Source organism: Ziziphus jujuba, chromosome 1 (assembly GCF_031755915.1).
Source record: "Ziziphus jujuba cultivar Dongzao chromosome 1, ASM3175591v1".
NCBI classification, from domain to species: domain Eukaryota; kingdom Viridiplantae; phylum Streptophyta; class Magnoliopsida; order Rosales; family Rhamnaceae; genus Ziziphus; species Ziziphus jujuba.
This window is the reverse complement of record NC_083379.1, coordinates 27511443-27524731: the sequence shown is the minus strand read 5'-3', so window position 1 is coordinate 27524731 and position 13289 is coordinate 27511443. Positions and strand designations below refer to the sequence as shown.

Sequence of the window (13289 nt, the reverse complement as noted above, 5' to 3'; positions counted from 1 at the left end):
AATAAAATAAATTCTCACAATATTCACTCCCTCACGTGTTTCACTCAAACAAGGTCTCGACACTCGTGTTTGCTCACTAGTTTCGGCTTTTACCCTCTTTTAAGCTCACACACTCTTGCCTTTTTCCACTCAATGAATTATCTCAAAGTTCTAATTAAAACACCCACAAAACAGCAATTAGATCACTAGTATGTTTTAATTAAACTTATCAACAAAACAGTAGCAAAAAGTAGGCAATACCGAAAGAATCCAACAAATCCTAATTTTTTCGGCTTTCTAGACAAGAAAACACAAAATAATGGGAAAACATTGGAATTTTTGAAAACTGCACCAGATGGTAGTAGATTATGAGTTCAAGAATAAAATTCCAGAAAAAGAAATTCAAATACGAACAAGAATCAAAGAGAACAAAAATGTAGAAAAGTGTTGGTTGTTGTTCTTGTAATTCAAGTTTTGTATCAATTCCTTTAACTAATTTTAATCCAAAAAATTTAAGCACCCAAAATCCAAATATCCAGCAGCAAAAATAATTTCCCAGCAACTCAAATATTGAATAAATAATCAAAAAACCAGCAGCTCCAACAAATTTCCAGCAAACAAATCAAACTCCAACAAACCGAAATATTTTTCTTTTCTTTTTCTTATTTTTTTTCTTTTTTTTTAATTCGGCTTTACCTCTTCTTTTTTTTTTTCACTCACAGAACATAAACAACTGCAGTAGCAAGAATAATTACCAAAATTGCAATTCCAACTCCAAAACAAACACCAAACCCGTGACCTCCAAATAAACACAAATGTGCAGTTTTTTTTTTTTTTTTTTTTAATGTTGCCGCAAACTCTTTTTTTTTTTTTTTTTGAATATATGAATGGAAATTTCTAAGACTAAAACAGCAAAGGAAAATCAACAAAAACCAAAATTATCAAGAACAATGATAAAAGACAACCAACAAATTAGGAAACAAAAATACGATAAAACTAGGAAACCTAATTCAACTAGGAATGAATTTTATTTATTTATTTTTTTTTTAAAGAGATGCTGAACGTGTATGGGATAGATGCAACCTTAACCTAATGCTAAAATTGCAGAATAACACAAAAACAAATAAAGCAAATAAAGATAGATCAAACCTGAACAAAATTTAGCTCTGATACCAAATGATACGAACCTAGGACGACCTGCTCCTAAACCCATATTATATTAGCCCGGATCTTTAATTAAGTTCAAGTTCTAATGGAATGGACCTCAACCCCTAACCAACCTGTGGTTAGAAACCTTGGTATAATGTAGACGCCACAATAGGGGATGGAAAACCTATTGATAAGTCAAGCTAAAACAACCAATTCTCTAATGGTGTTTTAGGTGTTCTCAAAGAACAAAGAGATAATTAATCTCACAAGTATTTTCTCAATCAAATCAAAGTTGTTTTCTTATTGATAACTAAGCCTTTAAATAGGCTACAAAGCCACAAAATAAAACCCTATAACATAAAGAAAACCAGCCACCACACATAAAGAAACCTAGTTGGCTGAAACTATACTTCCTTTCCTAATCTAAGTTTGATTAATTAATTCCTTTATATTAAATTAGGAATTAATTAATTTACAATGGAAAGAATGAAATAAAAACCTTCCTAAAGTTATTTTCCAGAAAATAAATAAATAAAAGCCAAAAAGTAATGGTAGTTTCCTAAAACAAAAAGTAAAAACAAATTAGGAAACTAAAAATGCTAGCCTTTTTGATCAAGTTGACTTTGATCAATCTTTGACCTCTTTGAGCTTCAAATCAGCTTCTAGATGATTTTTAGGATGCCAAATAAGCTGAATATGAAGTCCCACACGTTACCCATGCTTGGAAAAATAAGAAAAGGCTAATACAGTAAAATACAGTAAAGCCAGCAAGCAATACAACAAATTCGGCCAAATTGTTGATGCTGTCCGTACAAGCCCTTCTTGATTGCATTTGAGGCTGATTTAACTTGATTCCATGACCTCTTAGGCATATGTATTGAACCCATAAAGCATTGGAACCATTTCATGCTTCCCGGACTCCAAAAATGTACCAAAACCGTCACCCGGGTCCGTATCGGCTTCCACCACTTGGATGCTTAGAATAGGCTTTGTATCTTCAAGTATGGAAAAGCTTTGTTGAGATTGATTACACTCTGTATAAATACTCCCAGGTTGCCCTTAAATCTCTTAATTTGAGCTCTTGTGATTGGCCTAGTCTTCATCCGTGTCGAGTCAGCACCCCAGCGGGTTATCGGTGGAGCGGGCTCGGGCGGAATCACATCAGTTCAAGCACACATCTCCTTTGCCTTCTACTTTCATGAACCAGCCATCACCAATCTTCACTCTGGTTTTGTAGTTTCGGTCAAGCTCCATAAAGCCATCCTTTTGGAAACTCATGTGGTGTGAGCAACCACTATCCACAAGCCAACCGAGACCACTACTTGTGGCTTTAAGGCATGTGGCCACAAATAGGTTCTCGGCTTCTTCATTAACCACATTGGCTTGTTGTCTCCTTTGCTTGCATACTTTGGCAATGTGGCCTTTACCTCCACATCTTTCACAAGATGCATCCGGCCTCCAAAAACACTTGGATGGTGGATGTCCAAGCTTCTTGCAATGAGGGCAAGGTGGATGCCCTCCTCGGTTTTGATGGCTTTGTTGTTGTTGTTGTTGATTCCATCCATTTTTGTTGTTGTTTGTGTTGTTGTTGGTTGTAAAACCGGTTTGGTTGGTGTTGTTGCTCTTTCTTCCTTTATTCTTCTTTTTGTTGCCGTGGCCACCATAGAATGCACTCTCTATGGTCTCCTCCTTTCTAATGGCTCTCCTTTGTTTGGTTGCTTGAAGAGTATTGATGAGCTCACTCAAGGTTATTTCACTAAGATTTCTAGATTCTTCAAGGGAGGAAATCTTAGCTTCAAACCTTTCGGGTAAGCTCACCAATACTTTCTCTACTACCCTTTGATCGGTCAATTGCTCACCAAGGACCCGAATTTGATTTACCACTTTGAGCATCCTTTCCATGAAATCCTTGACAAGCTCATTCTCCTTCATCTTCAAGGTCTCAAACTCTCTTCTTAGGTTTAAAACTTGCATTTTTCGAGTTCTAGTATTTCCATGGAACTCCTCTTGAAGCTTTATCCAAACCTCTCTAGAACTTGTGCATGACATTATCCTTGTAAAAATGGAATCACTCATGGAGGAGTGCAAGGCAGTGAGGGCTTTGAACCCCTTGGCAACTTCGGCCTCATGTGCATTTCTTTGTGCTTGGGTTGCATTAGCTCTCAACTCTTCCACTACATAACCTTCTTCTATGACTTCCCATAAACCAAAGGCTTGAAGGTAGGCTTTCATTTTTATACTCCAAATGGAATAGTTTTGGCCTTCAAACTTAGGTGGTGTTGGGGTTGCAAAGGATTGTGAGGCCATTTGAAAAAATGGTTTTTGAAAAGTTTTGAAAAATGGACACAAGAACAAGCTCTCGGGTGGTGGTGTTTTGGTGAGTTTCAACTAGTCTTTTTGGGAGGTTTTGGTTTCGGTTGGAAGGCTTTAGGTGGGGGATCCTTTCACAAATAAAATGGTCTAGGTTGAAAGCTCACAAGGTCCTAAGATATTACACTATGCTCTGATACCATGATGGAATTTGGTGTAGGTTTATGTTGTTGTACCCTAGAGCACAATCATTCAAGGTGTTAGTCAAGAATGATTGTTGTTGGTTCTTGGTTATTGGTTCTTGATTTTGTTTTTTTTTTTTGGGTTTGTTTGGGTTTTTTTTCTGGTTTTAATGGAGGTTTAGGGTTCTTGAGAAGGTTGTTAGCTTTTGGGAAGAAGAAGAAACCAAAATGTAGTAGATGAGAGAAAGAGAGCCAAAAATGTTGTTTTTCAAAATCTGTTTTTGAATATTTTCTTTCTCAACATTTTTCATTACAATTTTCATACTTTTAAATACATCAAAAAGACAATAAGGCATGCTGCCATATTGAGCAATAAATACAAAAGTATTAAAAGTAACCAACCAAGCCAAACTACCTTAACTAACTCTAATCAATGTGCTGGGCATGCAAGAAACCTTCTTTAATGGGCAGTTCAGCTTGTCTAAGGCATTTGAGTTTGAAAACCAGCTCTATTTGACTTGAAAATTGGAGGGAAGCCTTTATGAATATTAAACTACGTTCTACCCAAAAATCAGGTAAAACAAAATCCATTTACCCATTCAAAAGTAATCAAACCCGAGGCAATTTTGCCCAGTTTTCTGGGCAACAACACTGCACAAAGGTCAGATTGTTTTGGGCTTAACTCAGCCTTCCCATTTCCAAATTGGGCAATTATTTTTGTTGCTGCTTCCTCTGCATATCTAGTTTATCATATCCAAAATTCAGGTCCAAATACCAAACCTACTTCAAACGGCATCCAAGGAAGTGGACTTATGTTGCTGGAAATACAATTCCAGCAACTAGACAAAAAAGGCCTTAAGCTGGATAATGAGCTTAGGGCATTACAAAAAGGATATTGTTCTTGAACATTACAAGATAAAATAAAATGCATAAACATAAACAATGTTTGGTCTTTGATGTTGCAAAACAAAGAGTGCAAGTGTAACCGAACTACCTTGCACATTGTGGCAAGATCACCACATTTCAACAGTGATTTGATATTGTTCTAGGCTATATTTTAAGATTTGAGGATTAAACTATGATGATCTTATGGTATCAACTTCTATTCATTTAGTTTGGATGGTATATGACAGTTTTGCTTTATACTTATGAGAGATTGTTGGTATTATTAATAGGTCGTTTATCTTTTATGGACTTTGCTGATCAAAGTAAGTTACTAGACATTTTACTAAAACCAGCAAATATGTAATTATGATATGTATTGTTTTATTTAAGTTTTTTATAACTTTATGTTTTTATGAAATATATATATGTATTGTACAAATAAATTTGTTGGATTATTAATATATGTATTTACGCTTTGGTTATTGTACTTAGTAGTAGGCATTTATGTGATATGTTATGATATGTTTTTGGTTGTTGAGATGAATCATGTAAGGGTATTTCTCTAGTTATTTATGGTTCTTTACCTTCGGTTTAGACGTATTATTTCATGTGCAAGGATCTATTGATGATCATAGTAGGGGTATAACTTATATCTTTGGGTATGAGTGCTTGTTTTTAAAAATTTTATTTTTCCACTTGTTACATGCCTCACACTCGAGGTGATACGGATTATCCACAGCTAATATTATGTTATGTCAAGTCCTACGTAATTAATAATTAGAGTTTATATGAAAATTATGTTTACGTTGTTAACGATTATTTTTGAATATTTATTTTTTATTATTTTAAGTATTTGTATATAAATATGAAAAACCACTAGCTTGCTGAGTTTTATACTAATTATTTATTGTTATAGATTCAGATACACCGTAGTTTCAAGGTAGCTAGATTTGGCATAAGATAATGGTGTTTTAGTTGTTTTTGTTTTCTTTTTTTAATTAGTTATCTTGGAGGACCTTTTGGGTGTTGGCGTTTATTTTTTTTCAATTTTTTGGAGATTTTTTTGATATTATTTGTTAATAATGTTTGGAGCGTTTTTATGTTCCGCATTATAAGTTTTATTGAGTGTTTTAAGTAAGACTTTATCTCATTGTAAGTACTTAGACTTGGGGAATGACATACATATTAAGATTAGTTCTACTTCTACTGATGTTGAGTTTGTCTTGCTTTTAACAATTAATTATATGCCAAAATGGATAGCGATGGTGCAGTTTTTCATGCCCTGTCCTCTTTGTCTCTCTTTCTCTCCATCTCATTTTAAAAAAGGTTGTTTCATAAAGTTAATGCTATCATGGCTCATTTGGACAGCTCCCAAATGATACTGTAGTTTTCAGCCTTGCTACCAAAACCTTAGTAGAATGGAAAAGTTTTAGCCTCCCAAATGGCAAAGCCTCGAGTTCACTTTCCCAATTGACATGATTTTCTGTCACTTAACAATCGATTCTCAATGGCTTATGGTTTCTTTTTTCTTTTTTTTTTTCTAATTCATTTCTCTAAATCACCAGCAATAATTTTACTTCTTTTTATCAAAGTTATAGAGTTTAATGGTCAAGTTTGTAGTACAGATAATTGATAGCTTTTCTTTTTCCAATAAAAATGGAAGAAGATGAAATAGATTGAGGAAAAACTAATTAGAAACAATTACTAAATATATAATATAGTGTACTTGTGCTACCATGAATACTAGGAGATGTAATGGGTGAAACAGGTGGAATGGATGGAGTAGGAGGAGCAGATGGATGGGGTGGAGCGAATGGAGCAGGAGCAGATGGAGGGGATGAAATCGATAAGCCCGAATCTCGTAAGGTTGGTGTCGGAATGATTGAACTCAAAAGATCCACACTAATATCCATGGACTTGCTACAACCACGATCATGACCACGGCCAGAGCAACGGTCATGGTAGGAAGTCGAGAATGACCACGTCTTACCTTATGCATCTAATTTAATATATGTACGTTAACATATTAATACAATAATAAATAAATATTTCATTCCATATTTCAACAAATGAATTTTAATCTATCAATATACAACCCAAATATATTCTATCACAAAAAATAGAAAGTATATATATATAATAATTCAATATTTCCAAGGAATGCATTTTAAAGTGATTTTATTAATCAAACACTATCGTATTCATTCGTTAGTACATCATCTTCATTGTTAGATACACAATTATCATCACTCATCTCATTCTCACTTCCACCATCTATAAAGTCATCATCATCGAATGTTGTAAAATTAGGTTCAACATATTCAACTATGTGTGGTTCAACATCAACTCGTTGAAGATGCAGCTCATTTAACTCATCGTCAACCCTCCATACAACACCTGATGACTTATCCTCTTAATATACATCAAGCGATGATATTTCAACTTCATCATCCTCCTCTATCTTCTCAAGAATATCCCACAAGTTTTTATGGTGTGCCTTTTGAACAACTTTCCAGTTGATCCCTAATTTAGGATCATCAACATAGAAAACCTGCTGAGCTTGACTAGCCAAAATATAAGGATCGGCAGTATACCATTGATGACAACTATTAATGCTTGGTAAGCGAAAATCTATTTCCACCCTTTTTTTTTTTTTGTGGGATTTGTGTCAAACCACTTACACTTAAACAAAAATGCAGATTTATTCAACTTATTGTGCAGCAAATTAACTATTGCTGACTAATTTTTTTTTGTCGCTAAAACTACCATTGCCAATGAATTAGATTTGACAGCAAATTAGTTACTGCAGACAAAATAATTTCGTCGCTAAAAGCTTTTACCGGGAATTTTAGATTCCTTGGGAACAGTCTTTGGCAAGAGACTAAACTTTTGTTGGCAAAAGTTTTAGCCGGCAAAAATAAAAAATTTGTCAGTAAATACAATTGCAGACGAGGCATAGATGATGAAATGGCCTACGAATTTATTTTTGCTAGTAGAACATTTACGGACGAATTTTATGTTTTGCTGACAATATTGTTTTGTCGGTACAAGGTGAATTTCTTGTAGTGAGATTGTAAATCAATGCAAGGTGTGTTCAAACAACTAATAAAAAAGTTATTCAATTCCGTCTTCATTTTTTCAATCATTGTTTTAATTATTTCATCAAATATCACCATGCTTTGGGAACAGATTAGCTCCAGTACGTATATACTTGTTCAAATTTCTTATTAGTTTATTTTTAAAATTAAACAAAGAGTAACATTTGTGTGGAAGTTCATACTTTTAGACTTGTTCAACTAAGAGAAGCAACAAATTTCATACTTTTAATCTTTTTCAACCAACAAACAAACGTTATATACCTTGCAATTAAAATCCAAATATACAAGTAGTAAAACTTTAACAGCAGAAAAATCAAAGGTGGTCCTACATTTACCGGATCAATGGCTTCATGTTTGCTTTTTTTTTTTCCTCCTCTTGGCAACAACTTTGACTACTTTCACAGCCAGTCGCACTCACGTCCCCAAACCAAAAGGCTTGGTTATCAAACTTATCCACAGTGATCATGCGATTGTCCCAAAATATTTCCAGCCCGAAGCAAAAGCTAAGCTTGAGCCTACAAATTATTATTCCGGACCCCCACTGTTCATCAACTTCCAAATTGGCCAACCACCCGTCCAACAATTCGCAGTGATGGATACAGGAAGCAACCTTCTTTGGGTTGACTGTGCTGGTTGCAGGCAATGTCTCGTAGGCGGGCCATCAACAGAGCAATATATGATCCGTCTCACTCATCAACTTATACATCTATTCAGTGTGATGATCAACGTTGTATCGATATTTCAGCAAATGGAGAGTGCTCCCCAACCGGCCAATGCTTCCACAACAAAAGGAATTATGCTAGAGGATCAATGTCCAGTGGGCTGATTGACACTGAACAACTCACCTTCAGACCGATACATGAAAGGAATCGCTGAAGAAATTACCGTTGTGTCTGGTATGGTATTTGGGTGTAGTAGCGATTCCCAGTCACTTCCTGATTCCAAATTCAACGGCATTTTTGGACTTTCCAACAGATCTTATACCATATCGGCCTTTGGATCAAAATTTTCTTATGCATTGGAGATATAACCGATAAAGAATATGGTTATAACCTATTGATCTTAGGTGAGGAGGCAAATTTTGAAGGATCCACTACCTCTATAGATATACAATATTCGGGTCATTACTATCTTTCTTTACAATCCGTAACTGTAGGAAACAACGACACCTACATCAATCCTAATGGTATGTGGTCCAAAAGTGCAGTGATGGACACTGGAACATCAGGTCGTTGGTTAGTCAGCGGCTTGTATACAGAACTTCGCATCAAAATAGTTGCTTTCATGGAAGATTTGGGGCTGAACTCAACCACTGATGAATCGAGAAAATTGTGCTACCATGGTAACTTCATGACAGAGCCAGTAAATAGTCAACTAACAAATGCGCATACCATTGCTTCCCTTCATTTTGCTAATGGTGCTGATCTTGACTTGGACGCAAAGAGCTTGTTTTATAATACTAATAAGGGCAAGTTTTGCGTGGATGTGAACCCCAGAATTACTGAAGAGGTGACAATCATTGGATTGAGGGCTTAACAATCCTATAATGTAGGTTATGATCTCATTGGACGAATGCTCTATCTCCAATTTAGGGAATGTGCAGCCTTATTTCGATGACCGGTTGATATATACATATATAAAATAAATTTTTGAAATTTATCTACATATACATATATGGATAAGTTTTATCAGATATATATGTTTACCAATTGTAATTCAACTGCGACTCTAATTCTAAACTAGTATAAAATTATATTGATTATTATATATATATATATATATGTATGTATATTTGAGGCCGGCCTTGTCTCTTAGCATATCTTTATGTGATCTTTCTCTAATGGCTTCCAAATTCTTAAATATTTGTTCTTTTCGTTCTTTTTTACTTCTTCTTATTGTCTATCTTTCATTGAACATTTCGGTGTATTTCATGCGAGAGCCAATGCAGAATCAAGTGGATAAAATCACGGATGCCCTGTGGGATGTCGGCGATAACATGAAAGCCATGTCCTTAATTCTTAAGAAGGAACTTCCCAAATATCTGAAGCCATGTTTAAATATTTTATCCAAACTAGAAGACAGAAGAAAGGCGCAAATCACCATATTTGTTCCTGTTGACCAGGCCATCTACTTCGACGCATACATCAGTTTCAAACCACAAATTGTGACATCAAAGGTTGACAAAGAAAGTTTTGATTTGGGAAATCTCACTAACGGATCTGAGTTGGCTACCTGCCATCCAGAGTTTAAACTTGTGGTTACTGAAACATCTAGTACTACTAGTAGTGAGGAATTTGTGAAACTGAATTATTCAAGAATCATAAAGTGGAATATATACAATGATAGCCAAGTAGTTGTCCATGGAGTTGAAAAATTCTTCGACCTCCCTAGTATCTATCAGTTTTATTAATGAGTAGTTAGGACAATGGATTTATACTTGTGTTAAGGTTTTATATATGATTTTGGATTACGGCTTTAGATTTATTTGATAGCCCAAACATTATTTTTTTATTTTTTTCTTTAGTATTGAAAAGAGAAAGAAGCATGTAGTTTTTATTTTTCGTCTATAAAAGAAAAACCAACTGTTTATTGTAAGTGTACTGTACACCAACGATATACCTGTATTTGTATGTATATATATATATATATAAGTGATTTTTTAGGTGGTTTTTATATTTGTTTTAAAAATAAAAAATAGTTATGCACACGCACCAAACTAATTCCTTGACGTGTTTTGTTGGTTAGCGAACCTAATCGGGTTGGGCTACTTTTTTATATTAAATAATAAATAAATAAATTTAAATTTATTTTATCATAAGGTTTGACTTCAAGCAAAATGATTTCAATTAGATAAGTCTTTGCTAATTATATTTTTTACAAAATTTAATTATCTATTTAACATTCTTGTTATAGGCTAGTTAACTACAAAGTTTTTAAAATAATTTAAATCATAGTTACCTACAAATGATAGATAAATAGATAAATAATTATCTATTTAAAATAATTATCTATTTATCTAACTATCTTGTTAGATAAATCATAGTTAACTACAAATGATTTAAATTTTTTATAAAAATATTAATTAAAAAGTTTTATATCTTCATCTGCACATGTAAAAGAAAAATAAAATATGTATCATAAACTATCGTTTGTTTAGCAAGCATAGTATATACCAAAAGCATCAAACCTTGTTTCATTTTTAATTATATCAACCATTGTTTTTTGGCTTTGTCAAGTGTGGATGTGAGTAATATAAATTGAGCCAACCTCATTCAATATATAAGAAGAACTTCGACTCATAGTTCTTATATCGCTAAAAAAAATAAAAAACCTTAAAATACAACAGAAAACAAGGAAATAAAAAAACAATGATAAACAGAAAGGGAAAAATTTCCATTCGAAAATGAAAGGGTTAAGAGAAAAAGAAGAGAAAAACAGAAGAAAAAAATGAAAGAAAATATAATGAAAAAAAAAAAAAAACAATGTTAAATGCACTTTGGTATCCTTAACTTTCAAGATTTTATGATTTAGGCTTCAACTTTCAACATTAGTGATTTAGGGTCTTTTGTTCTCAATTTGTTACATATTAGTCCAATCTCCAATTTGACCAAACAAATTCATAACAGTTTCATGCACCTATCATGTTTTTTTCCCTTTCCTGGGTCCATGATAGGTCTACTACTCTAAATTTTATTATATATAGAAGCAATTTTCCATACAAAATGGTATCAGCTTGTTAGGGTTGGACCAATTTATAATAAATTAAATAATTAAAGCCTTAACTTGGTAGTTTTGAAAGCTGAAAGTCAAAATTGAAAAACTCTATAAATCAGCAGTACAAAAGTGTAATTAACGTTAAAAAAAAAGGAATAAAAGAAGATAATAGAAAAGTTAACACATAAATAAAAATAAAAAATAAAGCAAAACAATCTGAAAGGTAAAAATAAAGAAGAGAAGGAAAAGAAAAACGAAACACGGCGGATAAAGGAAAAGAATAATGAAAAAAAAAATTAAATGAAATCTAGTGGAGCTATCCCTCAATATTAAGGACTCGTTTTGATATCCCAAATATTCACTAGTGAAGGATAAAAATTCTCCTATCCCATCATGGTCGGGGATATATAAAATGCACTTGGTCCTATTTTCTTCTAGGATGATAGTGTATGCCTTTTTTTTATTTTTATTTTTTTTTTAAAGTAAATGTTGTATAAACACTGAAAAGAGAAATTCAGAAGTAAAGAATTCTGTATATTGACTTTATCTGTAGTGCTTTACATGGTGATCCTGTTATAGAGGGGATTATAACCAAAAAACAAATCAAGAAAATGTTCTTACAATACCTAACTAATTGCTAACTTTCTTATTTTACATTATTGACCAAATCATATTATATACTACTAATCAAATGTCCTAATACTTTGTGTATTACAACCAAATCCCTATTTTCCAACACTTTCCATTGCCAACTTGCCAATTAAGTCATCAAACTGCTTCTTCGGTAATCCTTTAATAAGCACATTTGCAATTTGTTCTACTATAAGAACGTATGACATGCAAATAAATCTAGTTTCTTGCTTTTCTTTGATAAAATGCTTATCATGTTTTTGTTACGTCGTGGAGGGCAGGATTATGGGCAATGGAGATCACTATTTTGTTATCATAAAAAATCTTCATAGGTATAGAATTAGATATTTTCAAATCTTTTAATAAACTTTTAGTCCATAAAACTTCACAAATTCCATATCCAACTACTTTAAATTTCACTTCAACACTGCTCTTAGCAACAACACTTTGTTTCTTGCTTCTCCAAGTAACAAGGTTGCTTTAAACAAAAATACAATAGCTAGAAGTTGATCATATGTAAATAACACTTCTTGCCCAATCTGCATTAGTGTAAAGATGGCTACTTTTCTTAAATATCAAACCCTTCTCAGGAGCAGCTTTCAGGTATCTTAGAATCCTATAAATTGCATTGAAGTGTTTTGGTTTGGGTGAATGCGTAAACTAACTAACCATACTAATAGCAAACGCTATGTCAAAACATATACAAGACAGGTAAATTAGTCTTCCGACTAGCCTTTGATACTACTTTTAATTTTGCACTTCCTCGGCCTTGGCAATTTGCAACTTCAAGTTAGGTTCAATAGGAGTGTTAGCTGGTTTGTAGCTAAGTAGACCCGTCTTGTGAAGTAAATCGACAGCATATTTCCATTGTTGGACAAATGTACCTTCCTTGTACATAGCAATATTCCAAGAAAGTATTTGGATGTTCTTAAGTCTTTGATCTTAAAAGCAGCTACCAACTTCTTTTTTAGCCTTTTTAGTTCTTTAATATCATCACTAGTTAAAATTATATTATCTACATAAACAATCAAAACTAAAAAATTTTAGATATGAACCAGGTAACAACGAAATATCCATATACATTTTACACACTGATGTTTTAATTTTTGTTTCTCGTTACAAATTGTTTATTTTATATAATTTAAACATTGTACAATCATAAACTTTAAAATATAAATGTAGAAAAATATGTATATATATATTTGCAAAATCTACATTGACATATATGAAAAATATATTTTCTTAAATTATAAAAAAGATTAAAATTTATTTTGCACAATGAATTAAAGAATTAATATATAATTATATATATATTTGTACAATTTTCATTTATCATTGATAA

General features: G+C 32.9%; 1 protein-coding gene across 1 annotated transcript; it reads left to right on the top strand.

Moving 5' to 3' along the window:
- The first annotated feature begins 6260 nt into the window (after positions 1–6260).
- Positions 6261–9139, top strand: LOC107425766 (uncharacterized). The gene is made up of 2 exons (XM_016035800.3): positions 6261–6371; positions 8579–9139. The coding sequence occupies exons 1-2, from the start codon at positions 6261–6263 to the stop codon at positions 9137–9139; spliced, it is 672 nt and encodes a 223-aa protein (XP_015891286.3).
- The last annotated feature ends 4150 nt before the right edge of the window (positions 9140–13289 follow it).

Bases quoted from the DNA above. Each gene is read 5' to 3' on its own strand.
- LOC107425766 (XM_016035800.3), top strand. From the start codon at position 6,261: ATGGGTGAAACAGGTGGAATGGATGGAGTAGGAGGAGCAGATGGATGG. The intron at 6,372-8,578 runs GTTGGTGTCGGA...ACTTTCCAACAG, and splicing joins ATAAGCCCGAATCTCGTAAG to ATCTTATACCATATCGGCCT.